A 27,303-nucleotide genomic window follows, 5' to 3' on the forward strand; every position below is an offset into this window, starting at 1 on the left:
AATTCACCTCTTTACCTTTTCTCCCAATCAATAAACATCATTTCCTTCCTGTTTTTCCCTTTCTACCAGTCCTTCAGCCACAAAGTGGGGGTCGATGACCAAACAAAGAGAAGTAAAACAAAATCTCTCGTCCCTCCTGCCAGCAGCCAGCAGAGGGCACTGATGCCAAAGGCAGCGGGATGGCCGAGGCGCTCAGCCTCCTTTGGGCTCTAGCCGCTACGTGCCAGGCGAACTAAGATTGTCCCTGCTGCCAACCCGTAGTTGCCTCGCTGTCGCTGAGCAACGGGGAAATGGGCGGGATTTGCCGTGCGCGTTCGTGCGGGCACCCTCCCAGGCGGAAGCGGAAGTGTCGGCGGCCGGCGAGTAGGAAGTGGTGGTTCCTGAAGAGGAGATGGCTTCTCTAGCTACACTCCCCCCGCTGCCCCCACAGTTTAAGAGCATACAGCATCATCTGAGGACGGCTCAGGAGCATGACAAGCGGGACCCTGTGGTGGCATATTACTGTGAGTCCTTCCGAGTCTCCGCGGCCCTCCTTGGCCTCCGGGCCCCCCCCTCCGCCCCCTGGTTGTTAAGGCCGGCCCCGCCTCTCTCGCTTTAGACCTGAGCTTTGACCTCTGACCTGTCTTGGGAGTCCCTTGGGGCCCCGCCCTCCTCAGGGATCCCCAGGTTCTTTGCCCCCTCCAGGCCTCAGAAAGGCAAAACTTCGAAAGTACTTTAGCGTCCACCAGCTATCCAGTCTTGTGCTTAAATGTTTTTAAACGGAATACATGGGCTCATGGACTCTGAAATACAGTGTTCCAAAGTTTTCTCCCTGTGTGTACTCAGAAGCTTTCTGTCTCCACCAGGAAATCCTGAAATTAACCTGGGTAGTTAAGTAACTGAGTTGGGGCTAAAAGGAAGGTAAGTGTTCCAAAGACAGTAGTGATGGGGGCAAAAGGAAGATTGACTAATTGAAAACATTGTAATGAGTGTGGATTAATTATGACAATTTGCAGGCCCATTCATAAATAGAGAGTGGCTGCTACAGAACAAACACTTGTATTTGCCCATTTCTCCTTTTGCATTTAAACTGCTGTCTCCTAAAAATGAGAACTTTTAGCCTTGATTTTGAGTAATAAATGAGGTTGAGACATTTAGTGACATACTGTCACTTTGGTAGACTGTGATACATATAATCTACAGTTGATGAAAAACACAGATTAAACTTGTTCACACTTTTTCCTTTGTGCTAAAGAAAATAGTTCCAGTACAGGTTATTTTATATTCCACATTCTAACTTTGCTGCAAATAAAACAGGTGACCAAGCAACTATAGTTTGCTGAAAAGGATTTTTAACTTTGAGAAGCTCAGTATAATGTGTCCTCTATTATAGACAATATAAGGTTAGCTGAAATATGGTCCGCTGTCATCCTGGCCTTAAACCAGGTATACCCCATTTTCATTCCTCACATGTGCAAGGCCCTTTCAAACCTCCACATTCTTCCCTTTTTTGGAATATCTACCTTTTTTTCCACTTGGCCAACTCCTTAATTCAGATTCTAACTCAAATGTCACCTCTTCGGTGGGCAGTAAGAGGATTATTCTCAAGGCTTTACCTCCTCCATTTGTTCAGATCATAACAACATTTTTGCGTTGTACTTGTTTTTCAGGTTCCTCAAGCAGGAACCATTAATCATTCATTCAGCTTGTATTTATTGGGATTTTACCTGTATGAGTATTACCAGGCACTGTGGCTGCAGCATTCATGAAGCTTACATACTATGGGGTGGGGGGATTAAACAATAAAATAAGTAAATTATATAGAATATTAGAAGATTGTGAAGAAAATTAAAGCTGGGAAAGAACAGGGATTACCAGGAGTATGGTGGTAGGAAGTGAGGAAGGGATTTCATTTTCAGAGTGGTCAGGGAAAGCTTCACTGAGTTCACATCTGAACAAACTTAACAGGAGTGAAAAGCAAGCTTTGCATCACCTGGGCAAGAGTGCTCTCCGAAGAGGGGATAACCAGTGCAAAAGTCCTGAGGTAGGGGCTTGCTTAAAGGAGGATCCAAGTGACTATTGTAACTAGAGTGAATAGAGCAAGCAGAAAAACAATGTAATTAAAGTCAGAGAGATTATTTCTTATAACAATGAAATAGGAACCCTTGATTCTGTCTAAAAGCAGTCCCTCTTTATGGGCTCTGGATTCTACACCTTTGTTACTATCCTGGGGGACCCTTTATTTCCTATGTCATTATCCTCCCTCTTTTGCTGTTTCTTTCTAAACTTTGCCCTGGTTTCCTTTATTTAAAAAATAAAAGGACCTCTCACTGTGATATTCCCCTAGGGTTGCAGTCCTGTCTGCCCAACCTCAAAGGTAAGCTTGAAATAGTTGTCTATAGTTGTCTTTAGATCCTTACCTCATAGATCTTTTTCAGCCCATTGCAGTCTGGTTTTCAATCCCATTATTTCACTGAAACTGTTCTCAGCAGGGTCAAGAACCATGATTTTTATTGCTAAAACCAGGTGTCACTTAAAAGATATTTTTGTTATGAAGCATGTTCATGTTAAAGAACATATATAATGTGTATATGCAGTTCAAGGAATAGTAAAATGAATGCTAATATACCTACCATGCTTGCTGTTATTAGACTTTCAAATTTTTGCTGATCTGGAGACTGTGAAATGATGTCTCATTGGAGTGAAATTTGCAATTCACTGAGCCTTAAAAAGGTTGAGCATCTTTTCATATGTTAATTAACCATTTGTGATTTCCTATTGAAATACATACTTACTGCTTTTGACCATTTTCTACTTCATTGTTTTAATATAGCTACTGATCTTTTGGTATTGCAAATGTCTTCTCAAAGTTTGAGAAGTTTGATTTTTGATTTTTCATTCTATTTATGAAATCCTTTGATGTGCAGAAGTTCTTAATTTTAAAATATGACCAATTGAGTAATCTCTTGCTTATGATTTATGTTCCAATTTTCTAGGTCTTGATTTCTTTTTGTGTACCTTATTTGAGATTTTGGCTTCCTGAGTTTGTAGATGGGTGTCTTTCATCAAATCTAGAAAATTCTCTACTTTCAATTATTGTTCAATTATTGTTTCTCTGCTGTCTCTGTTCTTTCCTTTTTAATTAGACATGTGTTGCATTTTCCTCCTTTGGCTTCTTTGTCTCTTAGTGCTTTGATAGTTCGTGTCCATTTTCTTTCTGTGTTGCATTCTGTGTAATTTCTCTAGGTCAGTGTTCACCTCCATATATTCTACTGTACAACCCATCTGTTGCGTTTCTATTAATATTTTCATTTTTTATTTCTAGATGTTCTCTTACTTTGTTTTTAAATCAGCCTCACCATTTCTGACAATCTTTTAACTGTTCTAAAAGCACACTTATTTCTTTAAGTGCTTTAAAGATATTTGCATTTATATTTGCTGTCTGATAATTACTGTATAGGTTATATTTTAGGTCTGATTCTGCTGTGTAACAAAAAATGGCTCATGACAGTTTTTTTCTTGTAACTTAGGCACTAGAACTACTAAACCAGTACTCTTCAAACTTCATTTCAGTTCAGTTCAGTCGCTCAGTCATGTCCGACTCTTTGTGACCCCATGAATCGCAGCACGCCAGGCCTCCCTGTCCATCACAAACTCCCGGAGTTTACTCAGATTCATGCCCATCAAGTCGGTGATGCCATCCAGCCATCTCATTTTCTGTCTTCCCCTTCTCCTCCTGCCCCCAATCCCTCCAAGCATCAGGGTCTTTTCCAGTGAGTCAACTCTTCGCATGAGGTGGCCAAAGTATTGGAGTTTCAGCTTCAGCATCAGTCCTTCCAATGAACACCCAGGACTGATCTCCTTCAGGATGGACTGGTTCAAACTTCAGTATGCAAATAATTCTACAGGAATCATTTTCCCATTTCGCAACTTCTGTGTTTCTTTTCTGACAAAGTTCCTTTGGTCAAGGTGGCAAAGTAGTATGCTTCCCTTTATTTATTTATTTATTTTTACTATATCTTGTTCTCAATTGCCCTCTTCCTACTTTAAAAAAATAAAGGCAGACTCTCCTACATCATTTGTATTTTTATGGTGTATTGTTCTGGAGGAGAAGGTGGAAAATCCTCCAGGGTGTCCAGAAAAAAAGGACAGTTTTAACAAATTACTGGTGTTAGTGAAACCTTCATTTATTAAGCCATTGGATAGAGCTTCCTGTCTTTATGCATCTTATTTGGAAGAAAATCAGTCAGAGCACAGAATAAGCCTTTATTTAAAAATGCTGGGCATGGGAAAGAAGGATGTCAGAGGAACATTCTGACATACAGCTTTTTATAAAGGGAGTCACCTGGAGTCATCTCCTTTCAGGAATAATTGGTCAAGAATGAATCTCAGAAGAAGGAGGAATTTTTCTTAGCTATTAGCAGCCATTGTTCAATCATTTTGGATTTTATCCAGAGGAGTGCAGAGGGGCAATTTGCAACCAAGGTCAAGTGCAAGATGGTATGGAGCGTGTTGTCCTTGTTCTTGGGAAACATGTTCAAAACTGGCCTGTGTTGACGTTTCAAAATGGTAAGAGTTTTCATTATATGACTTTAGCATTTTGTTCTCGTTCCTTATTAAAGTGTCTTTCCTGAGGTGAGAGCACAAGGGGAGTGCTGAAGTGGGGGTGCCTTGCTTCATTCGGGTGACAAGCTCACGTCAAGGTCTGTAGGTTACCAAAATTTTAGTCTTAGAATGCAGAAATGAGAAAGAGTGTGTGGGAACATGTGTTAACGTTTATTTGAATTAGAGAAGTCATATTTTTCTGAAAAAAGTAAGCCTCCAATGGCTGATTGGTTTGACTTTAACAGTTAGTTTTGCCAATTATGTAGAATGGTGGACATTCTCCTCAAATTAGGTAAATCTTCAGCTCTGAAGTGTCTTGCTTTTTTCAGAAATACATTTAAAACAAGTGATGATTCAAATATTATAACTTTTTTTTTTCCCTGCCAGAGGATGTTGAAACGAACACTATTTCAGTTTTCCCAATCCTGTCTCACTCTTACAATAAAAAGAAGCCTTTGATTGAAAGCAAATGATGAGTCTTTAGAAGATCTTTTCTGTATACTTCAGAGGAATTGAGAAAATGAATACTCTGATAATGGGGTGACACATTCTTTTCTAGTCTTAAAACAAATTTTGAGGCAAACCTAATTAAAATGTCAGCTAAGAAAGATTATTAAAAATGTTATTTGATAATAAGTGATGATGTGGTTTTTAGCCTATAACCCAGAAGGAATTTAAAGAATTTGGTGGTTTTGCTGTGACAAAGCTTCCATTCTCATCTGCTGCTTTATGTTAATGAATTTTCTCCCTTGTTAAATTCATAAAAATGAAAGCAGTAATAGAACCAATACTCTGGTTCGTTATGAGGATAAATCATGTTAATTCATAGATAGACAGTTTAACTCATGCATTTCCAAGAAAATTTTATTTTGTATACTTAGTGATTATTAAGATAAATCAAATTCATACTGTTTTAAATGTTACATTGTTATATATAACAATTGCAAAAACTCAATTCCAGAAGAAACATTTTAACATATAGCACCTTCTCTCAGGAAATTTAATAAAAATTTAAATTTCAATTTTTATATACTTTTGTTGCAGAGCAGTGTGATAGGATAATCAAGTAACACCTTTGAGCATGCAAATACATTTTTTATAATAAAATCCTGTAAAATAAGTACATAGAAATATGGGTTAAAAGAAAATAAGTGTATTCTGACTCTTTAAAAAAATAATTTTTTTTATATGAAAAGATGGTAATAGGTACCAAATTGCTTTGGTGTTTACAGTTGAAAGAGTGATAAAATTTTTAGATGTCAATACTTGACATCTGTAATACAGATATTACATTTTTTACCTGTTTAAACTTCAGATAAAAAGTAGTAAATGTCAGCCTAAAAATGTGTGAAGGGATGCATTTCTGTAAACTTAGAGCAAACAAAAATTTTCTAAATTCCTAGAGCAAGGAAGAATTTTTTGTGAGAAGAAAAACTAAAGGTTATTTTGCTAAAGTGCTCACTGATTTATAAAAGTTCCATATTCTCTTATATTTCCTCTCTGTATGTTGCTCTCTGCCTGGAATCCCCTATGACTTCCTCTTAATCAAACTTAACTCTTATTGACTCAGTACTTTTTACTTTTTTTCCTTTTGAATTGTGTGTAGCTGGAATTAGCTGTGCATTGGAGGCATTATTCAGACACATTGATAGAAACCTAAATGAATAATCGGGGTTTTCCATCCTCTGGATCACTTTTCAGTGTACATTGTGTTTTGATTTTCAGATATTTGGTTGGTATTTTCGTTTCTAATATTTTGTTAATCTCTAAGTTTGTGGGGTGGTTTTTTTTTTATTTTTTGGCCATGCCTCAGGGCCTGTGGGATCTTAGTTCTCCAACCAGGAATTTAACCCAGGCCCTTGGCACTGAGAGCTTGGAGTCTTAACTACTGGACTACCACGGAATTCCCGACTCGGTATTGTTTTTACAGATTGGTTTTCCTGATCTGGCATGATGTCTAGAAAGGTATCACTTTACCTTTCAGTCTCCTGGATTCTCTTGGAAGGCAGGGACTGATACCTTGTTTTTTCTCACCATCTGACACATAATTGGCATTCATAAATATTTAATGAATGCCATTGTTCTAAGTGTTAACGAATATTCCAGGCTTACTAGAATATTCACTCTGTGAAAGCAAGAAATATGTCTTAAAGTGATGATCATTGAATCTCTTAACTCCTAATACAGTACCTAAGCCATGGTAGATAATTGGAAATTATGTAGTTTACATGTAATATGTGTTGATTGAATAAATATAGGGCAATTCATAGTTTTTTCACATGCTCTTACTGCAGTACGGAAACACAATGAAAAGAATCTCAAAGCACAGTATTTCATAGCTTGTGGCTATCAGATTGTCACAGGTATGTCATAGGTATGTGCCCTTTGTGGTTCCTCGTTTCCAGTATTTTGTGATTTCCAGAAATGATTTAGATCTGGCCTTAATGGGAATACTCTAGTGTTTTATCATTTTTTGTTACCTTAGTATTCCTATATTTCTAAGTTGTTTGATCTTTTATTTTCTTTTTAAGTCAGGAATAAGTGTTGAAATATCATATATCAAATTACTTTTTGACTAATATGCTTAGAGTTTGCTTCTTTGACCTTTTTCATTAGTAATAACAAATTATTGAATTTACTCTTACTTGGAACATCTCACTCCTTTTTTTTTTATTAAATTATTTTGAAATAATTATAGATCCACAAACAGTTACAAGAACTAATACGAAGAGATCCTGTGTGCCTTTCACTCGTTGTGCCCAGTGGTAATAGCTTGCAAAGTTACAGAACAGTATCACAGCCAGAGTATTGATCCTGACACAGTCCTCGCATCTCATTTAGACTTACCTAGTTTTCCATGAATTCATTTGTGTATATGTCTGTGTTTAGCTCTAAATAGTTCTCTCAAGTGGAGGTTCATGTATCCAACACCATAGTGAAGACAGAAGTTGCCTAAGAAGAAGAATCCTTCATGTTAATCCTATTACAGCCAGAAGTTTATGCTTTGGGGACATTCTTTTATATACTTGTCAATTTCTCACATTTAAAAATTTTAACTTGAGCTAATGTTGATGCATTAAAGTTCTCTAGAATATCTTTCATATCTCTCAGATTTTCAGATTTATTAGTTAAGAAATTACAAACTTAATCTTCACTTCCTTTCTTCATACCTGTCACAGTCAGCCCAGTCATCAAATGTTTAAATTTTTACTCACCTTCTTAGTTTCTTTGACATCATACCCTCACCTTACATCTAAGCTATTGAGATAGCTTCCTATCTTCTACTTCAAGCTAAGTGAAAGTTGCTCAGTCATGTTCAACTCTTTGTGATCCCACGGACTATAGCCTGCCGGACTCCTCTGTCCATGGGGATTCTCCAGGCGAGAATACTGGAATGGGTAGCTGTTCTCTTCTCCCCAGGATCTTCCCAACCTAGGGATCAAATCCAGGTCTCATGCATTGCAGGCAGATTCTTTATCGTCTAAGCCACCAGGGAAGCCCCTACTTCAAGCAGATAGTACCTGTTGCTACTTGAAAGTTCTGCTTTAAATGCTTAGTGAAAAAACACAGAATAAAAGAAGGATAAAGTTAACTAAACATTTAGAAATCCTGTGCTACACAAGTAGTACAATTAATTTATAAAAGCTTTGCATTAGGAAAAAAATATTTCCAATAGATGAGAGACAGAGGGCCAGTGTCCTTGATAGGGAAAACACTCATACAAATCCATTTTAAAAAATGAAAACTATGATCCCTATAAATGGACAGAAATGTGTTTGTACGACTAAAAGAGAGCATACTAACTTTTAACGTTCAGCTGAATTAGTAGCACATGTAAATTAAGATGGCATACCATTTTTTGACTAAAGTTATAACTCATACAAAATGAGTATGTGATGAAATTCTCCTTGACATGGCTGTGTGATTTGGTTCCAAGTTTTAGAAAGCATTTTATCGAAGTATATAGAATTGTAAAAGTATCGGATGTGCAGTAATTCCAGTTTTGAAAAGCTTCTGCCTAGGAAATAATCACTAATATATGAAGAACTTTATGTAGGATTATCTGAACAATTATATACGTTTGTGGCAAGCTCAAAAACAGCCTAAACATATATCATGATGGAAATGGTTAAGTTATGGTATATCCATTGCATAGAAAGTGATGTAATCATTTCGAAATTAGCACCTTTTGTAACATGGGGAAAGATTGATATAAAAATGCAGGATATAATATACTATGATTTGAACTTTTCACTGCAGATGATGACTGCAGCCATGAAATTAAAAGATGCTTGCTCCTTGGAAGAAAAGCTATGAAAACCTAGACAGCATATTAAAAAGCAGAGACCTTACTTTGTAGACAAAGGTCCACCTAGTCAAAGCTATGGTTTTTTCAGTAGTCATGTATGGATGTGAGAGTTGGACCGTAAAGAAAGCTGAGTGCCAAAGAATTGATGCTTTTGAACTGTGGTGTTGGAGAAGACTATTGGGAGTCACTTGGACAGCAAGGAGATCTAACCAGTTGATCCTAAAGGGAATCAGTCCTAAATATTCATTGGAAAAACTGATGCTGAAGCTGAAGCTCCAGTACTTTGGCTGCCTGATGCTAAGAACGAACTCATTGAAAAAGACTCTGATGGCTGGGAAAGATTGAAGGCAGGAGGAGAAAGGGACAACAGAGGATGAGGTGGTTGGATGGCATCACCAACTCAATGGACATGCGTTTGAGCAAGGGCCGGGAGTTGGTGATGGGCAGGGAAGCCTGGTGTGCTGCAGTCCATGGGGTTGCAAAGAGTCGGACACGACTGACTGAGCAACTGAAGTGAACTTTTTAAAATGCATACATACATACATACACACATAATAAACTTGGAGGAAAAAAATGTGGCTTTAGGTTTATGGATGGTTTTCTTTTGATTGTCTTTTTTAAATTTTTCCTTATAAGTGGTCGTGTTTCATACCATCATTACCAAAAAACAAAAGCTTTACTAAAAGCAAAAAAAAAATTTTTTAACTCCAATAGTAGCTCCATCTGACTATCAGAAAAAACATAAGTGCCTTTAGTGATCACTCATGATTTGAACATGGCATCATCTGTAATTTTAATCAAGCTGAATTTCACTCCATTTCTAGAACCTGACTGACTTTCTGTTGTCTCCAGACCTTCCAACATTGTTCTCTAGCCCCTGACACCTCTTCCCCTCCTTTCCAAACCCACTCCATTTTTATCAAGATTCTAGCTTTAATGTCACTTTCTCTGGGAGGCCTTGTTTTAAACTCCCTGGTTTTAAGATGCATCATCTCTCGGACCTCATTGTGCCTTGTATGGCTTTATCTTAAATTGCTTTTCATATGCCTATTGTCCCTTCTAGAGTGTAAACTTAAGAAGGCTGTACCCTGCTAGGGCCTCTTGATTCATTCACTGTACCAGATAGTGAGTGGTTGGCCACTAAAGATTCTTAAACAGTAAGGAATAGGTACTCCAAAAATGGTAAATTGTCCTGACTTTTGAGGCAGCCATGGTCCCTATAGTTGTCGTGGAATAAAGAGGCCAGATGACTAACATTCATGTAGCTTTTGGTATTCATAACAGTCCTTTTCTTCAGGGTATCTGATTTGAACCTTATAGTCATCCTGGTCCTTCTGTTAGTAAGTGATGGAACCGGGACCTGAATGACAGATGCTGGATGAGAAGTGGGTATATGAAAAATTGTTGAAAGTGGTAATTAGAATAGCAGTTACAGAGTGAAGGTAAAGGAGCTTGTTAAATCCATGGGAAAACAAAGGGAACTGGTGCAGCAGTAATCTGGAAGATTCCTGATAAGTGGAGAGTAAAAATGGAGGGCAGGCTCGATGTTACTGGCATAACTTTCTGAGCTCTGTAGCTCTCTCTCTTTGTTCTTTTTTTTCTCCCCTTAGTGAAGCCAGAAAATATTTGAGTTCCTACTAAACATAGGCACCATATGATAAATACTGTGATTCTGTGACATTTGATGTTGTGGATAAAGTGAAAACTAGAAAGATTCCTTCCCTTTAAATTATGTGTTGATATTTAGTATTGATATCAAATGTCAACACATAAAGTTGATATTAAATATCAACATATAAAGTTTCAGATTTGGTTTTTTAAAGTTTCCTCTAGGGGGTGGTATTGTACAATTAATAGACATTCAGTGAGCATGTATAAATGTTCTTTGAGAGTCATTTCTTTATATGACCATAGGAAAATTAGATGTAGTTGTTCAGGAAGTTGAAAATACATATGGTATTTTTCATATACAAGATGTCATAGGACACAAGTGTAAATATTTAAAGGCTAAATAATAATGGATTTTTATTGGTGGTGGTAAGCTACTTGGATATTAGGATTAATAATCAGTTGCCTGTTATTTGCTGTTAATCACACAGAAATTGATTTTAATGACTAATAAGTTTCACTAAGCCAATTAAAGATAAGCAGTTTTTTGTGCTGATTTCTATATCTGTAACAGTTAATTTGAGCTCATAGTCCTCTTGTCTAAGTATGTATCATTTCTTTATTGTAAGCTGACTCAGGATACTTTACTGTAGCAATGACAGGTTAATAATAAAAACCTTGGAAAGTTGTCCTGCTGACTTACCCATTAACATTCCATTTCTTTTTTTTATTTTGCAAACATATTTGCAGACATGAATTTTATATTGTAGAATAGTCATTTTAGTAGTTACTCCTGTTTTGAGTAAATCGTTTTGGTGTCAGACTCTCTACGCTAACGCGCACACACTAGCATTACAGTAACTTGTCACAGGCTGTCTGTGTGTGTTAGTTGCTTCAGTCGTCCCCGACTCTTTGTGACCCATGGACTGTAGCTCGCCAGGCTCCTGTGTCCATGGGATTCTGTCAGCAAGATACTGGAGTGGGCTCCCATGCCCCCCTCCAGGGGATCTTCCTAACCCAGGGATCGAACGTGCCTCTCCTGCATTGGAGGCAAATTCTTTACCAACTGAGCCATCAGGGAACCCCTATCACAGTCAACTACTATATACAATAGCATTTCTTTTCCTTTCTCCTGTCCTGTGGCTGTAGTTGTCATATATTTCAGTTATAAACTTGTAAACCCTAGAATGTAGTTATTTTTTAATTGTCCTTCTTAAAAAGAAATTTATAAAATGAGGAAATAAAAATTTTAGTATATTCCCACATAATTACCATTTTCAGCATTCTTCTTTGCTTTTTCGTTGGTTTTAAATATGGTGTTATTTTCTTGCCTGTTGAAAAGTTTATCGTTTCCTTTAAAGGATTGTCGCCAATTCTATAAGCTTCTATTGTGTGAAACAAGCGTTTATTTTCATCCTTCCTTTTGAAAGATATTTTTGCTGGGTGAAGAATTTATCAATCGTTTTTGCCACTCCTGCCCACCTTTAAGGGGGTGGACTCCAATCACATATACGTTAGAGCATTCAATGGTTCCCCACGCCTCACTGAAACTCTGGTTTTGTGCTTGTTTTCCTTTTCAGTCTTTTTTCTCCCTGCTTTATTTTAGGTAGTTCCTATTGCTGTGTTCTGAAGTTCATTAGTTTTTTCTTTTATGATATCTAAACTACTATTAATCCTGTCGAGTAAAACTTTTCATTTTAGATACTCTTATATTTCATCTCTGGATGGCCCTTTTGTGTTCCTATGTGTATGTTCTATCTCCTTATTTTATTCATGGTTTCCATAAAATACTTCAAAATGATTTCCCAGTATTTTAATGTCATCATCTGCTATTTCCATTATTTTGTCATTGTTTTATGTTCACATTCTTCTACTATTGCCATCATTAGTAATTTTTGATTGATTGCAGGACAGAGTGAATTTTAAGTTCTTGAATGTCTGTTCCTTGAAGGGATTAAATACAGCCAGCAATTAATTGCTATTCAGTTTAATTCTTTGGTGCCTTGTTTTGTTTTTAGCTTTGGGGGGCAGTTCTAAAGTACTCTGCTTTACTACTTAATTGGGGGCTGTCAACTTAGTTGGGGGCTGTCTACAGAATATCCTGGGTAAACCTCTGGGGCTCTCTGCTCCTTTTGGTTGGAACTTGAATGCATCCCAGCCCTATGTGTGCATTGGGGATAATGCCGCTTATAGCTTCTGTTCATTCTTTGGCCTTGTAGAGTTTTCTCCTTCACATGCACATGGCAGTGTTCACCTGAGCCTCAAGATAAACTCCTATACAGATTTTTGGGTTTCTTTTCTGTGTAGCTCCATACTCTTCAGAACTCTGCCCCTCAATTTACAGCTGCCCCAGTCTCCCTGAACTCCAGTTCATTTTCTCAACTCATATAGAGGACTGTGTTCTGTTTAGGATTTCCTTACTACTCCTTAGACTGGGCTGTACCTCCAGGCAGAATGCTAGGCTGATACTGGTGTCATCTCATATATTTCCTTTCTTCAGATGTCTTCATCTTACCATGTCTGTTTGCATTGTCTAAAAACCTCTTTTATATATTCTGTCTAGTTTTCTTTGATTCTTCACAGTAGGATGGCAAATATTACTCCTTGTGGCCGGAGTTAGAATCTGTTTTCTTATTTTAGTAATCAAATCATCACTAGTGTTTACTAAGTACCAGCACAGTCTTTTAGTAGAAATTCAGAAGGAGCTAACCTTTCTTAAAGCTATTATGACAGAAGCTCTAAAAATACTTGTTTAATGAAGGAATGAGTGAAGTATATACCCTTTATTAGGATATATTCATTCATACTTTGTTTTTATTTTATTTTTGTCCCTTCACAAAGACAATACTAACCATATAGCAGGTATTTATAATATACTTATGAGTAGAGTAATATATTTGGTTCTATTTACTGGAATAAAATTTGGCTTTATACATCAGTGTATGTCATAGTGATTCCTACTTGAGTGCTATATTTAACCCACTAGTACATCACTGTTAACAGTTGCTTTTATGTGCCTTTTGTGTCTTGATATCATGCATTTCATATTTTTAGCTTTCTCATATATAAATGAAGATGTGATAGAATGTTAATGTTTAGATTTAATGAAACTTTGAGGATTAGTAAATATTTGTCTCCTAAATGCTTCACATTAAAGTTAGGTTGGAAAGTATTTAATCCTTTTGCAAATATGCCTCATTACTCATCTTTAAAAAATATTTATTCATAAAAATAAACACATTTCCTTGATGAAATAAATATATTTCACTATAGGTGATTCTAGCTACATATTTATTGTTTTACTAGGTAATTTTCCATGTTGGACATCAATTTTTCTTCATACTGCTGCTTCTACAATGAATTACTTGTCCTGAACAGAGTTTTATATGAAAGTAGTCCTTTTTCCCATCCGTATGACTAAAAGATCTTTTGGTGTATAAATTTTCATAAGTAAATTTAACATCCTTTCACTGTATTAATATTAGAAAATGTGTCTTGTTATACAACTTAAAAATTGTAAACCATGTAAGATATTCAGAAATACAGAAGCTAGGCAAATTTGTACTTAAATCTTTTCAATTTTGAGATGATTCTTTCTGGTCCTTCAATTAAAGATATTACTTTGTAACAGTGTCCTTGTAATTGTAAAGACTGAATATGCATGTAACCCAAGAAAAAAATTCATGTAAGTGAAACCATTAAACTATGTTGTCATTACACTGTATTTCAAGTATCAGCCACTTGTATTAAGGTTAGCTTTTAGAGGGTAAGAAGCTTATATTATATTTGTGTTGTGAGGGAAATTGACGATGATTGTGCTGGTAGTGAATTGGGAATAAATCTGATTCTCATTCAAAGGAGATACAGATAATCTCCATTTTTATTATGAGCAATGGTGGAAGTAGTTAAAGTAACAAATCAGAAACAAAATTGTACTTTCTACATAGGAATAAATAACTTCCTCTTGATAACAAGAAAGTACTGATTAGTTTTCTGTGTGTTTGCTTAATGGACTTTTACCTTTGCTGATTGCCATTTATTCCCAAGGTTGTTCTATTAAGTAGCTCACTACGCTCCATAGATGGTAAGATTCATATGCTGTCCACTTGATAATAAAATAAGGAGAAAGACCTCCCAGGGAAATGAAGCTAACTCCTCTATTTCCTCACGTTGTGTTACTGGGTTGACTAATAGTATATATTGACAGTAAATAATTAACTAATATCTATTTAATTTTCTGTTTGTATGTTTGAGCGAGGTTTTGCTTGAAATATGCTTGAGATATGTTTGAAATATGCTTGAGTCATTTGAGAGATTGAGAAGATAAGGAAATCAATCTTTACACAATTAATATAAAATGTCTTCAGAGAATGCCAAAACAGAAAGAATATGGGAAACAAAACAGAGAGCTTTAAGATTAGTTTCAAACCAGATGTTTCACACAGGACATAAAATGTTGGCATGTCATAAAAATATGTGTGTTTAAAAAACTGTAGCTTGCTCAGTTTGTAGTGATGGAAAGTGTATTTTACTTAAATAAATAATATTCAGTATGAAAAAGTATTAAGCTCATTTGAGGTTGATAATTCTAATATTTATAGTGATGCTCATCTGTCTGTGGTCTGTGTTGCTGGTATATAGATGCAGGGAGAGAGGATTGTTGGACTTAGATATGAGTGTATGTTTGCCAGAGGAATGTAATAAAAAGGGTTTAGAGATAGGGCAATAAAGTCCTAGAAAAATCTATCATAAAATCAAAGCTAGTTACAAAAGGAAGTTCAAGGAGAAAAGACTGATTGTAATGAAGTATTAGAGAGACACCAATGAACTGGAAGCCTGTTGTAACAAACAGAGTGCAAAGTTGGAAGAAAAGCAGTTTAGAGTGAGTACATGATATACTGATATTAGCAGTACAGCAGTTTGAAATGGTAATTTAGTTATGAGGTTACTGGCATATAAGGGAGAGTCCGTACAGTTCTGGAGATCAGTGTTGATAAGAATTGAGAGCACAGCATTAGAAATAGATCTGCTTTCTTATTGCAGAAAATTCAGAATTACAATGCATAAGTCAAATAAGGATTTATTTCCTCATTTAAAAGAAAGTCTGATATCGGCAGTACCCACTACCAATTCCATGAAGTCAGGGAGCCAGGCTCTTTCTGATTGCAAATCTATAAACCAGCACATGATTACCAAAGTCGCCTTGTGGTCCAAGCTACCTACGAGAGTCTCAGTCGTCCCATTTCTGTTCTAGGCAGTGGAGAGGGGAGAGGGGAATGAGTCGTTTCCTCCCCCCTGCCGTCGTCTCCCTTTACAGCCCTTCCAGAAGTCTCTCTCAGCCATTTCTGGTTATGTGATATTTGTCTTAGGTAATAGCATGGCCATATTTTGCTTTGAGGAATACTGGAAAATGTACTGTTTTGGCTCGCTATACTACAACTCGCTAGTAATATAGGAATCTTGTTAGTAAAGAAGACAGGGAGAAGGGATGCAGGTAGGCTGCTAGCTGTCTCTGTCACAAGTGTTAATTATCCATGTGAACAGCGAAATTTTTAAGATGGTGGAAAGATAAGGAAAGACCCTGAGGTCCATGAGCAATTACAAGCGTAACAGTCCAGTGGAAGAGAATGGATGAGCACTAGACCAGTGTATTTAGAAAGCCTTGAGAGAATACTGTAACAGTGGGATGCAGAAAGAAAACCAGTCATACTTGCCAACTCTTAATTCTTTTAAATACTGGAAGGAATGTAAGAGAATTAAAACTCATTACTTGAGAGAACTGCAAAGAAAATTATTTCTTAAGTGGCATTCAGGTGGGAAGAAGGAATCTAAGGAGAGGTAAGACAGTTTGCTGATTCTTCAGAATTGTTTCAACTGTTGTTTCAACAATAGTTCCAGGGAGTATGGGTAGAAGGAGTGTGGCTGTGTGGAGAAACGTGGACGTGGTTGGGGCAAAAAGTACAGTTTACAGTTGAGAGGAGTAAGGATGCAGTGAGCAGTGATGCTTAACCTTTTGCTTATCTACCCTCAAGTTGAAAATAATGAAACATGAGTCTCCAATATTATGTAACTTTATAAATAATTTTTCTGTATTGATGTACTACATACAATATATTTAAATATATATATATATATTATAAAAATACAACATGTGCCTGACTCTTTGCTGCCCCATGACTGCAGCCTGCTAGGCTCCTCTGTTGATGGGATTTTCCAAGCAAAGATACTGGAGTGGTTTGTCATTTCCTTCTCCAGGGGATCTTCCCAACCTGGGGATCAAACCCTGGACTCCTGCACTGCAGGCAGATTCTTTACCTACTGAGCTACCAGGGAAGCATATAAAGAAAAGTATAAAGGATGAAATAAACATATCAATAAAATGCTAATATTTTCTTCCCACACTCTAGCCATTCCCTGGACTCTTATAGGTCTCAAAGTCTGCAGCCTCAGTATAGCTTAGGGTGAGAACTGTTAGGGGAAATAGAAGCAATCTGGCACAGAATTGATCCCTACACTCAGCTAAAAGCCTTCCCTTTGAAAATAAGAGGAAGAACACTTAAAAGTCTTCAGAAAAATTTGGTAATACATTAAGACGTACTAAGATTAAATTTCAAGGAAGAAAAAACATATTATCAGTTATAGGTATTATCATGTGAGAAGACATTTGATCCGTAATCTCAGTAAAATCAAATAGCCAAGACATATAAAAAGTAAAAACATACTAAAGACGAACCACCAATCATTAAAGAAGGAAAGGATTTTTTTTACCACTTGCATTTGGGACAGATACCAGTAACTGAGGTAGATGCAAGTTACTAAAGAGTTAAATTTGAAAAACCAGAGGAAAAACTGGTAAAATCATGTAACTGAATATCCAGTTTCTTGGAGATAAAGAACTTTCCAAGCTTAGAATTGATAGAAAAATCACTTTGGGTACATAAATATTTTAAGTTTCTGTATTTTAAAACAACATTCAAAAATTGAAAGATGGCATAATACTTGCATCCAAAATGTTTATTTTCCAAAGAGCTCATGTGATGTACTTTTAATAAAAGAAATACAGCAAAAATGCTAGAAGAAAAGACCTGAACAACTCACTAAGAGGATGTGTTGGGGAGTTCTGTCACAGTTATAAAAAAAGACAAGCTGACTAAAATAGACATGAAGCTTGAACAACTCAAGAGATGACTGGTTTAAAAAGGGGAGGGTGATCAGCCATGCTTTTAAAAGGCATGGCATGGGGACAGGTAATTCAAACCTAGTTCTCAAACGACCCGGACATGTTTTGAAATATGACTGGTTAAAAGAAAGAGAAAAAGAAAATTTTGTCACATTGTGATCAAAGCAATGAATATAATAAGTGGATTTTTATTTTTGCTTCCAAATTAGATTTTTTTTGGTCAGATTAATATCCAGTGCTGGATATTGTACAGTAAAAATGAAAGTATCCTGCTTTTTGCATTGTGAGTCAGTGTAAATCAGTACAGGTCTTTAAGAAACTCCATTTTTGTTTCTCATTGATAACTGGATGAATCAAATCCCTAAATTTGATACAGAAATAAATACATTAATAAATGCAACTTCAAGCTCTGTGAGATAACCCTAAAAGCCTAAGCCTTTAAAAGTAGTTCCTTCAGACACAGCTATTGAACTTAAACACACGCAGAATACATGATTATATTATTTGTATATTAACACATCTTTAAAGAAGGTATGAATTGGAAATTGTAAGAGTAACTAACAGCTTGCCATGTTCTAAAGCTGTAGTAAATAAAGCTGTGATAGACAGTAGACTGACAAGTAACAAAGCAAGATAGACAATATACAGAGTTGGGGCCTTTTGTCCCATGAAAATTTAATATATGATAATGAATGACAAAAGTGGCATTTAAGGCCATCAGGCAGAATGAGCTGTTCTTTCATTCATGTATTTTATCTATTCAGAAAATGTTTATCGAAGGCCAAGCACTGTCGCAGATGCCAGGGATCCATCAGCAAACCAAGTAGACTACAATTGCCATTATCATGGAGTTTAAGTTGGAGTTGCAGAAGCTGAGAAGAAATAGGTTGAAGATGATTCCCTGCCGAGGAGAACAGGATAGAGCAGGAAAGGCGATAGTGTTCACAAGATTCCGCTTGAGGGTGTAGGGGGACGGGATAGCCCTCTTTCCTACTGTATAAAGAACTGCCACAAGGCAGTTTGTTAAAAAACAAGCGACCAAACAGAAAATTTGATGAATTTTTTGTTTTGATAGCTATTCTGCGTTCATAAAAGAGGATGTAGAGGTCTTCAGTACATCTCTCAGACCTTTTGAGTAGTGAAAATGCAAAATCAAAAGTGAGATAACACAGTCCTGAGATTGATAGGTTTAATACCAGTTTTTAATTTAATGTCAGTCTTCTGTGAGTTTGGGAAAATGGCTGCTTGCTTGTGTTGCAGGTGTAACTGCATAGTGGTGATTTGTTTTGAAGGACAGTGGAAGAGTAGCTCTTCAAATGAGAAAGGTGCACATCCTTCCAGCCAGCGGTTCTCCTTGGTGTCTCCCACGGGAACTCAGGAGTGTGCGCTCAAGGTCTGGTAGTGCAGCACGGCTTGTGATCTGGAAAATCTGAGAACTCCCTAGTTGTGCTTTAGTTAAATGTCGTGTCCATACCGTGGAGCCCTGTAGGGCTACGCAGATCTTCAGAGCATATTGTTGAAACTAAGAAGAAAATTACAAGCAGTATGTGTACGCACCGGTGGTAACAGTTACCACCGAACTTCACAGCTCTCATCACTGAGAAAGCTGTTTAGGGTTGTGGTTTCAGAGAAGTTCTTAGCTTCAGCCTTATCTGTAACATTTTTATTATTTTTTTCAAGAGATGGTATTGTTGTAGCCACACTTTCAGGAAACAAACTCACTCAGAAGGACAATGCAGATAGTGGAGTGCAGTTTATTACACCGGTGCAGAGTCTCCTCTTAGCCAAGGACCCCCGACCAGTTCTTGTGAAAACCTTATATACCCTAAATGTATGTGCTCAAACCCACCTCCCCAAATTCTCTGAAACAAGCCTAAACAAAGGAAAAGAAAGATACAATCAAAGTTAACCCATGATTCGTATGCCTTAAACCCATGATTCGTATGCCTTAAGCCTGGGTGGTTAACAGTGGACAATTACCAATACACCTGTGGTCATACGCCAATAAGCATGATAGAATTTATGATTTTATTTGGTTACACAGATAATTAGGGTATTCTTTTAGGAGACGGAGAGTCTAGGTATGAGCCCTGGGGCTCTTCCGGGGGCCTGGTTTTCCAGCTGGTATGTCGTTTGCATAGATACTGGGCATATAGCTCAAAGTCCACAGTCTGGCCCAAGATGGAGTCCTGCTTTCCAGATGGAGCCTGTTCTGTCTGTTTCCTCCTTCAGTATGTTTATTTTTATGTGTATACATAAAAATGACCAAAACAATTCTCCCCATTAACCTCAGCCCGAGTGGCATTTCCCCTCTCCCAATGCATATTGTGTATTTTATCAGTTATCACGTATCTAGCCCTTGGCAAGTGCTCCTATACACAAGATTGTTTTTCCTAATGCCCTCACTTACCTACTAAATTTAAATTGCAGGTCCTTTTGACAGCCTCAGACTGGTCCTTTTATTTTAAATATAATGTCAAAAGAGAAGGCCTTCCTTCATAGAAATTTATCATCATCATGAATCTTGTATTCTTTGGATAGTGTTTTTGTGTTTTTTATATTTGTGAATCAGATCCATAGTAAATCAAAGTTTTATTTCTAAATTCATTTAAATTTTAAATTATTTGTTAGAGACAAAATATATTTTAAACATTCAGTCCTGGGAATTATTCATATCATTGTATTTTTCTTTATAGGTCGATTGTATGCAATGCAAACTGGAATGAAGATTGATAGTAAAACTCCTGAATGTCGTAAATTTCTATCAAGGCTAATGGATCAGTTAGAAGCTGTAAGTTGAACACTGAACATTTTTCTGATTGATGTTTATAATACCATTTTATTTCATTTGTGTGTGTGTGTTATTGTAGCTCTTACTGTTGGTGTCCATCAGCAGTGTTACTATAGCTGAGGAGAAATTAGACAGTTTTTTTTTTTACATTTACATTATACTGCTTAGGGAGTTGTAAGTAAAAGTCGGTTTCAGTGTCTTTGTTTATACATTATTTCTTGTTTCAGGTTACTGTAGATGACCTTTGAATCATTCTTTCATAAGTAACGAATCATTTCTAACCTTCCTTCATGTACTCACATGGATGATTAATTTAGAAATTCTTAAATAGCTCTTATAATAATGAAATGGGGAACCTCCCTGGCAGTCAAGTGGTTAAGACTCTGCTCTTCTACTGCATGGCGGGTGGGTTTGATCCCTGTTGAGGGAACTGAGATCCCACATGCCACAAGGCACAGCAAAAAAAAAAGAAAAGAAATGGGCTATTTATTTAGTGAAAAAGACAACGAGGGAAGTTTGCTATTGTCTCTTCCTCCCACTCTTAGTCCTATGACAGGATACTCTTATGGTCCAGGCATTCTCCTCTGCTGACAGAAATGTGGTAGGTGACTAATGAATCATCTTGAACTATGATGTAACATCACAGATTGTGTAGAAGCACCAATCTAGGGAAAACTGAATGGATTTGATTGGGTATCAATATATCAGGAAGGCAATACTAAACTATAGTAACCTCACTTAGTAATAGGGGCTCCACCCTGTGCCTCCCAGTTTCTTTTTTAACAGTGTCAAGGTCTACTCATTACTTCATCTCCTCGCTGGGTTGGAGGAATAGCAACCCACTCCAGTATTCTTGCCTGGAGAATCCTTTGGACAGGGGAGCCTGGCGGGCCACAGTCCATGGGGTCACAAAGAGTCAGACATGACTGAGTGACTAACAAGAGAATTAGAAACCTAAATATTTATTTGACCAGTTACATTATTTTGTTTAGAGAAACAAAACTTAAAACTTACGTTAAAAATCAGAACACTTATACCAGTCAGTCCAGAGCCTTTTATAAATGTTGAAAGTTATTCATATCAAAGTCTTAGTTATATGAAGCAGCCATGGATAAGAGTGTTCTCTCACCTTGTATGGGTGTCTGACCTTCTGAGCCAGAACCCTGTCATCTTCTGCTGTTATCCACCCAAGGTAGGCCTGGTGGCACCACTGATGACCACTCAGTTGCCCTTGGAGCCTGTCTGGCCTTCTGCTTCTAACGCTGCTTCTGTGAATGCAGGAAAAGTTTGAGTACTCTTTTGGAGAGTGAGGTTAGGAGGTGGACGAATGTGTCTGACAGGTAGCAATACTTTGTAAAATACCATCTCTTACAGACATTAATATAGAATAAACCGCTATTAACTTTACAGGTTAACAATAATAGGTGAAATAACAATAGCTTATGGATAAGACAAAACTTAAATGGTTCTTTATAATACACAAAATGTAAAATCACATTTATAAAGGGACTTACCAGGAATTTTTTATTATCTGCATTAAATAACAAGGAAGTTTATTCCATAGTGAGAACGTATCTACTTGTGTTATAATGTTTATATTTATAGTTGGAAAACTTCAGGTATATTATGTTTTTGCTGCCAGATAGTTTATGTTGAGGATGAGATTAAATGGCATACTCCCACTAAATTTTTCCAGAAATAAATTGCCTCTCCAATTAAATTATTTCACAGTGTGGATACAGTAAACTAGTGTTACATGTGGGACTTTTTTTTTCTGTTTTTGTTCGGGGTAAGGATGCCCAGATGTCCTTAAATTCCAATACTCAGTCTCTTCTGGGCCTTAATTATGAGAATATTTACTTTGCCGATTTTATGAAAAATTCTGTGGCTTTTTCTAAATTTAATTCTTTACTTTATAATATTCTTTGAAAACAATTTGTAAACAATACTGTGATACTCAGATCTAATATTCTGGAAGGTCACTTTATTCCAATATGACAGTGTCAGTAAAATGTAGGAATTTAATTTGTTTTTAAAATACTTTTAAGTTTTTCTGTGTGTAGGGAAGGGATGTACTGACTGGAAATTTACATGGGTGTAAATTGTGTTGATTTGAGGTGTATATTTGGTTAAATTTAACAGTGTGCTCTGAGAGATACTTTTTAGGATATAATGATCCTTCTCATTGTATTTTTCTATATTTGATAGGAGATATTGAAATAGGAGTAAATTTAAAATTTAAATTATATGGTTAGGAAAGAATTTCTTAACTCCATCTTTCTTGGCACATTTGAAGTATTTGTCTGATGCTTTACATAGATAGTTGGGCATGTTCTCTTTTTTTGCTCTTTATTATTTTGATATTTGGGCTCCCCAGGTGGCTCAATGGTAAAGAACCCGCCTGCCAATGCAGGAGACACAGGAGATGGGGATTTGATCCCTCCGTCAGGAAGATCCCCTGGAGGAGGAAATAGCAACACACTCCAATGTTCTTGCCTGGAGAATCCCACGGATAGAGGAGCCTGGTGGGCTGTATAGTCCATAGGATAGCAAAGAGGCGAACACAACCGAGCATGCTCACAGATGTTTTGATATTTAGAACTAAATATACTTTCAGGTTATCATGAGTATCTTTCTTCAAATTTTTTTAAACGTTGGATTTGATTATTAGGACTTTTTGTTCTTGGTATAAGCTTCTGAGTCCAGAATCATAAGTTCTATATCTCATTTCATTTTAGCTTAAGAAACAGTTGGGTGATAATGAAGCTATTACTCAAGAAATAGTTGGTTCTGCACATTTGGAGAATTATGCTTTGAAAATGTTTTTGTATGCAGATAATGAAGATCGTGCTGGGAGATTTCACAAGTAAGTAAAGAAAGATCAAATAAAAATGACAAGTTTTATTACTGTATAACCAGAATTTATCCAGCTTTTTTCTTAGTAAGTTTCAGGCTTCCTGATTAATGATTTAAGTGGGGTTTTTTTGTTTTTTTTTTAATCTTAGAATAAGTCTGGGTTACAAGAGTGATCCTGACTTTTTAGATAACATGGCTGAAAGACAAGTACCCAGAGCAGATTCATTTTCTCAGTAAATACACTCTAACTAGCCATTCTTTAGCAGTTAATAAAATCTAAGTTCAGTTCAGTTCAGTCGCTCAGTCATGTCTGACTCTTTGCGACCCCATGAATCGCAGCACACCAGGCCTCCCTGTCCATCACCAACTCCCAGAGTTTACCCAAACTCATGTCCGTCGAATCAGTGATGCCATCCAGCCATCTCATCCTCTGTCGTCCCCTTCTCCTCCTGCCCCCAATCCCTCCCAGCATCAGGGTCTTTTCCAGTGAGTCACCTCTTCGCATAAGGTGGCCAAAGTATCGGAGTTTCAGCTTCAGCATCAGTCCTTCCAATGAACACCCAGGACTGATCTCCTGTAGGATGCTCAGCTTTCTTCACATTCCAACTCTCACATCCATACGTGACCACTGGAAAAACCATAGCCTCTTTCTGTTAGCCAAAACATCCTGGTTCGGTGATACTGATTTTAAAAATTTCCAACTCCACCGACTCAGATGATTTGTCATTAAAGTAAAACTTAAATACAAAGAAATACACGTAGCATAATATCAATTCAGATAGTATTGCCACTACATCTTCTAAAATGAAGAGCATATTGTGAAAACCTTGTTGTACCATATTCACCTGTAATATGTGTTGTCACTTCCTCCTAATGCAGAGTACAGAAGGAGCTCCATTGTGTTCCTAAAATCTGATTTTATTGAAAACATGAACTTCAGAGTGCTTTTTAAAACATTGGAAGTTTTCTTCTTGTAGCTACAAGACTAATTCTGCATCTTACATTTTTCATTTAAATTAAATGAACTCTCTTTTCTCTTCCAGAAACATGATCAAGTCCTTCTATACTGCAAGTCTTTTAATAGATGTCATAACAGTGTTTGGAGAACTCACTGATGAAGTGAGTGTATATTCTTTATTGCCTTATTAGCTAGAGATCAGTATTGTTGCTTTTTATTAGTTTTGTTATTGCATTGTTTATTTAGAGCACTTGTCCATCAGAAATGTAGTAAAAGCAAAACGTGTAATTTTAAATTGTCTACTAGCTACATTTTAAAAAGTTAAAAACAAAAGGTGAAATTATTTTTTAACAATAAATGTTCTTTTTTTGTAGTAGATTCTTTAAATCCAGAATGTGTTTAACACTTTAGTGAGTGCATAGCTACTATATTGGTCTCTGAACCCCAGGTTCATAGTTTCATTTTATTGAGTTTTTAAATATTACTGATCCTTGGTGCTGTTAAATTTATTTATTGTTATTTGGTAAGCATTACTGGAGGCAGAAACTTTTTAGGACTGTTTTTTTTTTCTTTTTTTTTTCCTATTTTGTGTCTTGCCAAAAATACTATTTTTTTTTTTTTTTCAAAAATACTATTGTTAGAGATTTGTTTCTATTGTAAAATGCATATACAACTTGATATTTTTACTATATCCATTTTATCAGTTTCTTTCTCAGAACCACTCTGAAATAAGTTGAGCACATATTCGTTTTATGTGTGAGCAAATTGAGGCTAAGTGATGAGCTTATTGCCATCAGTTCAGTGCTGTTTTCACTGTAGTGGGCTTTACCATTCATATGGAAAAATTGTTTTCTGAGAGGAGAGAGATTGCTTTAGAAAGAGAAAGAAGAAAAGGGAGTTACAAGTGAGACTGATAGAGGAATGTCTTATTAGTGATTTGAAATCTCTGGAGAGATTGCTTTTTATGAAAAATGATTTTTTTCAAAATGGTTAGCTGTTCAGAGTAAAGTTCCAAACAAAACAATCTATGAGATAGCTTACGTTTTCATAAAACAATATATCAAAACTGCACAAAATATTCTTTGTTTATATGTAAAATGAAGTGAAGCTCTAGGGTTGATGATCATAAGCTAAGTTTTTGAGTTGGCAGAAATGGGCAGTACAGTTCAAAACTGCTAAATGAGGGACACCTTTACTGAGTGTGACTGTCCCTTTTATTTCAAAACATCAAGTGTCCCTGGCCCTTGCCCACAGAGCATTCTTCCATCAGTCAGATGACTGGAAACCACCAGCAGATATTTCCAAACGCCCTCTAGGATATGGGGCAATGCCCATCAAAGGCCACTTCTCTCAGATTTTCTTGAAATAGGGAAGTACTGAATATAAGAGAAAACTGAGACTTGGAGTGTGAAAATCAGAGACGCTTCTCACTTATATTTAAGGTTCTGTAAATCCACTGTTTGGCTCCATTTCTGCTCCCATCTCCTGTCACTATTTATCTAGATTTTTTTTCCTGTTTTACTAGTATAAGTTGTTGTTTAGTTGCTCAGTCATGTCCAACTCTTTTGTGACCCCATGGACTGTAGACCAGCAGGCTTCTCTGTCCATGGGATTTTTTTTAGAGAGTACTAGGTGGGTGAAGGGGAAAAAGAGACCGAAAAGTAAGTCATAAGCCAGACTAGACAGATGATAAAAAGACTGGGACTTTTTTTAATAAAGAGCTATACTTGGAGCAAAAGAACTAGTTAATTATTACTGTGGAACTTCCTACAAAGTGGGTTGTCTTTGACCTGAGGAATAATAATATGTTTAAACTTAGATTTAAAATTTGAAGTGCAGGTATACCAATCAAAAATAAATTGTCACAAGACTCTTGGAAGTCAAAAGACAAGAAATATGCAAAATAGAGGTGAAAGTTCGAGTTAAGAGAGTAGACAAACTCTCAGGTTAAGAAGATAGTTTTGAAAGAGAATATGGTTAGATAAACATCCTGATAAACACCTGCATGTAAAAGGCTAGAGTAAGAAGTGAATAAAGAAACAGAATTAGAGAAGATGATGGAAATGTCAGATGTCAGAAGAGAATGTCTTAATGAGGCAAAGGAGCAGATCGGTTTGCCATATCCTTCTGAGTGTCTCTTCCTTCTGAGAAGCACCTCCTACTTCTTACTTGGAGGAGCTGCTTTTGCCCACATATCTCAGAAGCACGCACACAGTTCCATGAAGTTATAACTGTCAAAAGTGGGGTACCCAGACAATAGATAAAGTAACAGATACAGGAAAAAGAACAAAATGTTCATAAATCTTAAGTGCGTAATGGGTATTTTGTTTTGTTTTTGTTTTACTTAAGGGACATATAAATATCTCTATTTAGCATGTAATACATCTGTATTTCAGAAGAAAAAAGAATGTAAGTTTACATAGGTACTAGAGCCAGACATCCTAGAATGCAAGGTCAAGTGAGCCTTAGGAAGCATCACTACAATCAAAGCTATGAAGGTGATGGAATTCCAGTTGAGCTCTTTCAAATCCTAAAAGATGATGCTGTGAAAGTGCTGCACTCAATATGCCAGCAAATTTGGAAAACTCAGCAGTGGCCACAGGACTGGAAAAGGTCAGTTTTCATTCCAATCCCAAAGAAAGGCAATGCCAAAGAATGCTCAGACTCCTGCACAATTGCGCTCATCTCACACTCTAGCAAGGTAGTGCTCAAAATTCTCCATGCCAGGCTTCAATAGTATATGAACCGTGAACTTCCAGATGTTTAAGATGGATTTAGAAAAGGCAGAGGAACCAGAGGTCAAATTGCCAACATCCATTGGATCATCAAAAAATCAAGGGAGTTCCAGAAAAACATCTACTTCTGCCTTATTGACTATGCCAAAGCCTTTGACTGTGTGGATCACAGTAAACTGTGGAAGATTCTGAAGGAGATGGGAATACCACACCACCTGACCTGCCTCCTGAGAAATCTGTATGCAGGTCAAGAAGCAACAGTTAGAACCAGACATGAAACAA

The 27,303-nt window shown here is 36.7% G+C and overlaps 1 protein-coding gene across 4 annotated transcripts in view; it reads left to right on the plus strand.

The window, feature by feature from the left end:
- The first annotated feature begins 333 nt into the window (after positions 1 to 333).
- VTA1 (vesicle trafficking 1) overlaps positions 334 to 27,303 on the plus strand; it is a 68,710-nt gene continuing 41,740 nt past the window's right edge. The window contains exons 1-5 of one of the 4 annotated variants that reach the window (XM_043888219.1): positions 366 to 503; positions 4,345 to 4,548; positions 20,378 to 20,472; positions 23,211 to 23,338; positions 24,372 to 24,447. In XM_043888219.1, the coding sequence (XP_043744154.1) occupies positions 4,482 to 4,548; positions 20,378 to 20,472; positions 23,211 to 23,338; positions 24,372 to 24,447 (366 nt within the window). In that variant the 5' untranslated portion in view covers positions 366 to 503; positions 4,345 to 4,481. Of the gene's footprint in view, positions 504 to 4,344; positions 4,549 to 20,377; positions 20,473 to 23,210; positions 23,339 to 24,371; positions 24,448 to 27,303 lie in introns of all 4 variants that reach the window. The other 3 variants (XM_043888216.1, XM_043888218.1, XM_043888217.1) reach the window with 3 other exon arrangements.

Source organism: Cervus elaphus, chromosome 26 (genome assembly GCF_910594005.1).
Source record: "Cervus elaphus chromosome 26, mCerEla1.1, whole genome shotgun sequence".
Taxonomy (NCBI): domain Eukaryota; kingdom Metazoa; phylum Chordata; class Mammalia; order Artiodactyla; family Cervidae; genus Cervus; species Cervus elaphus.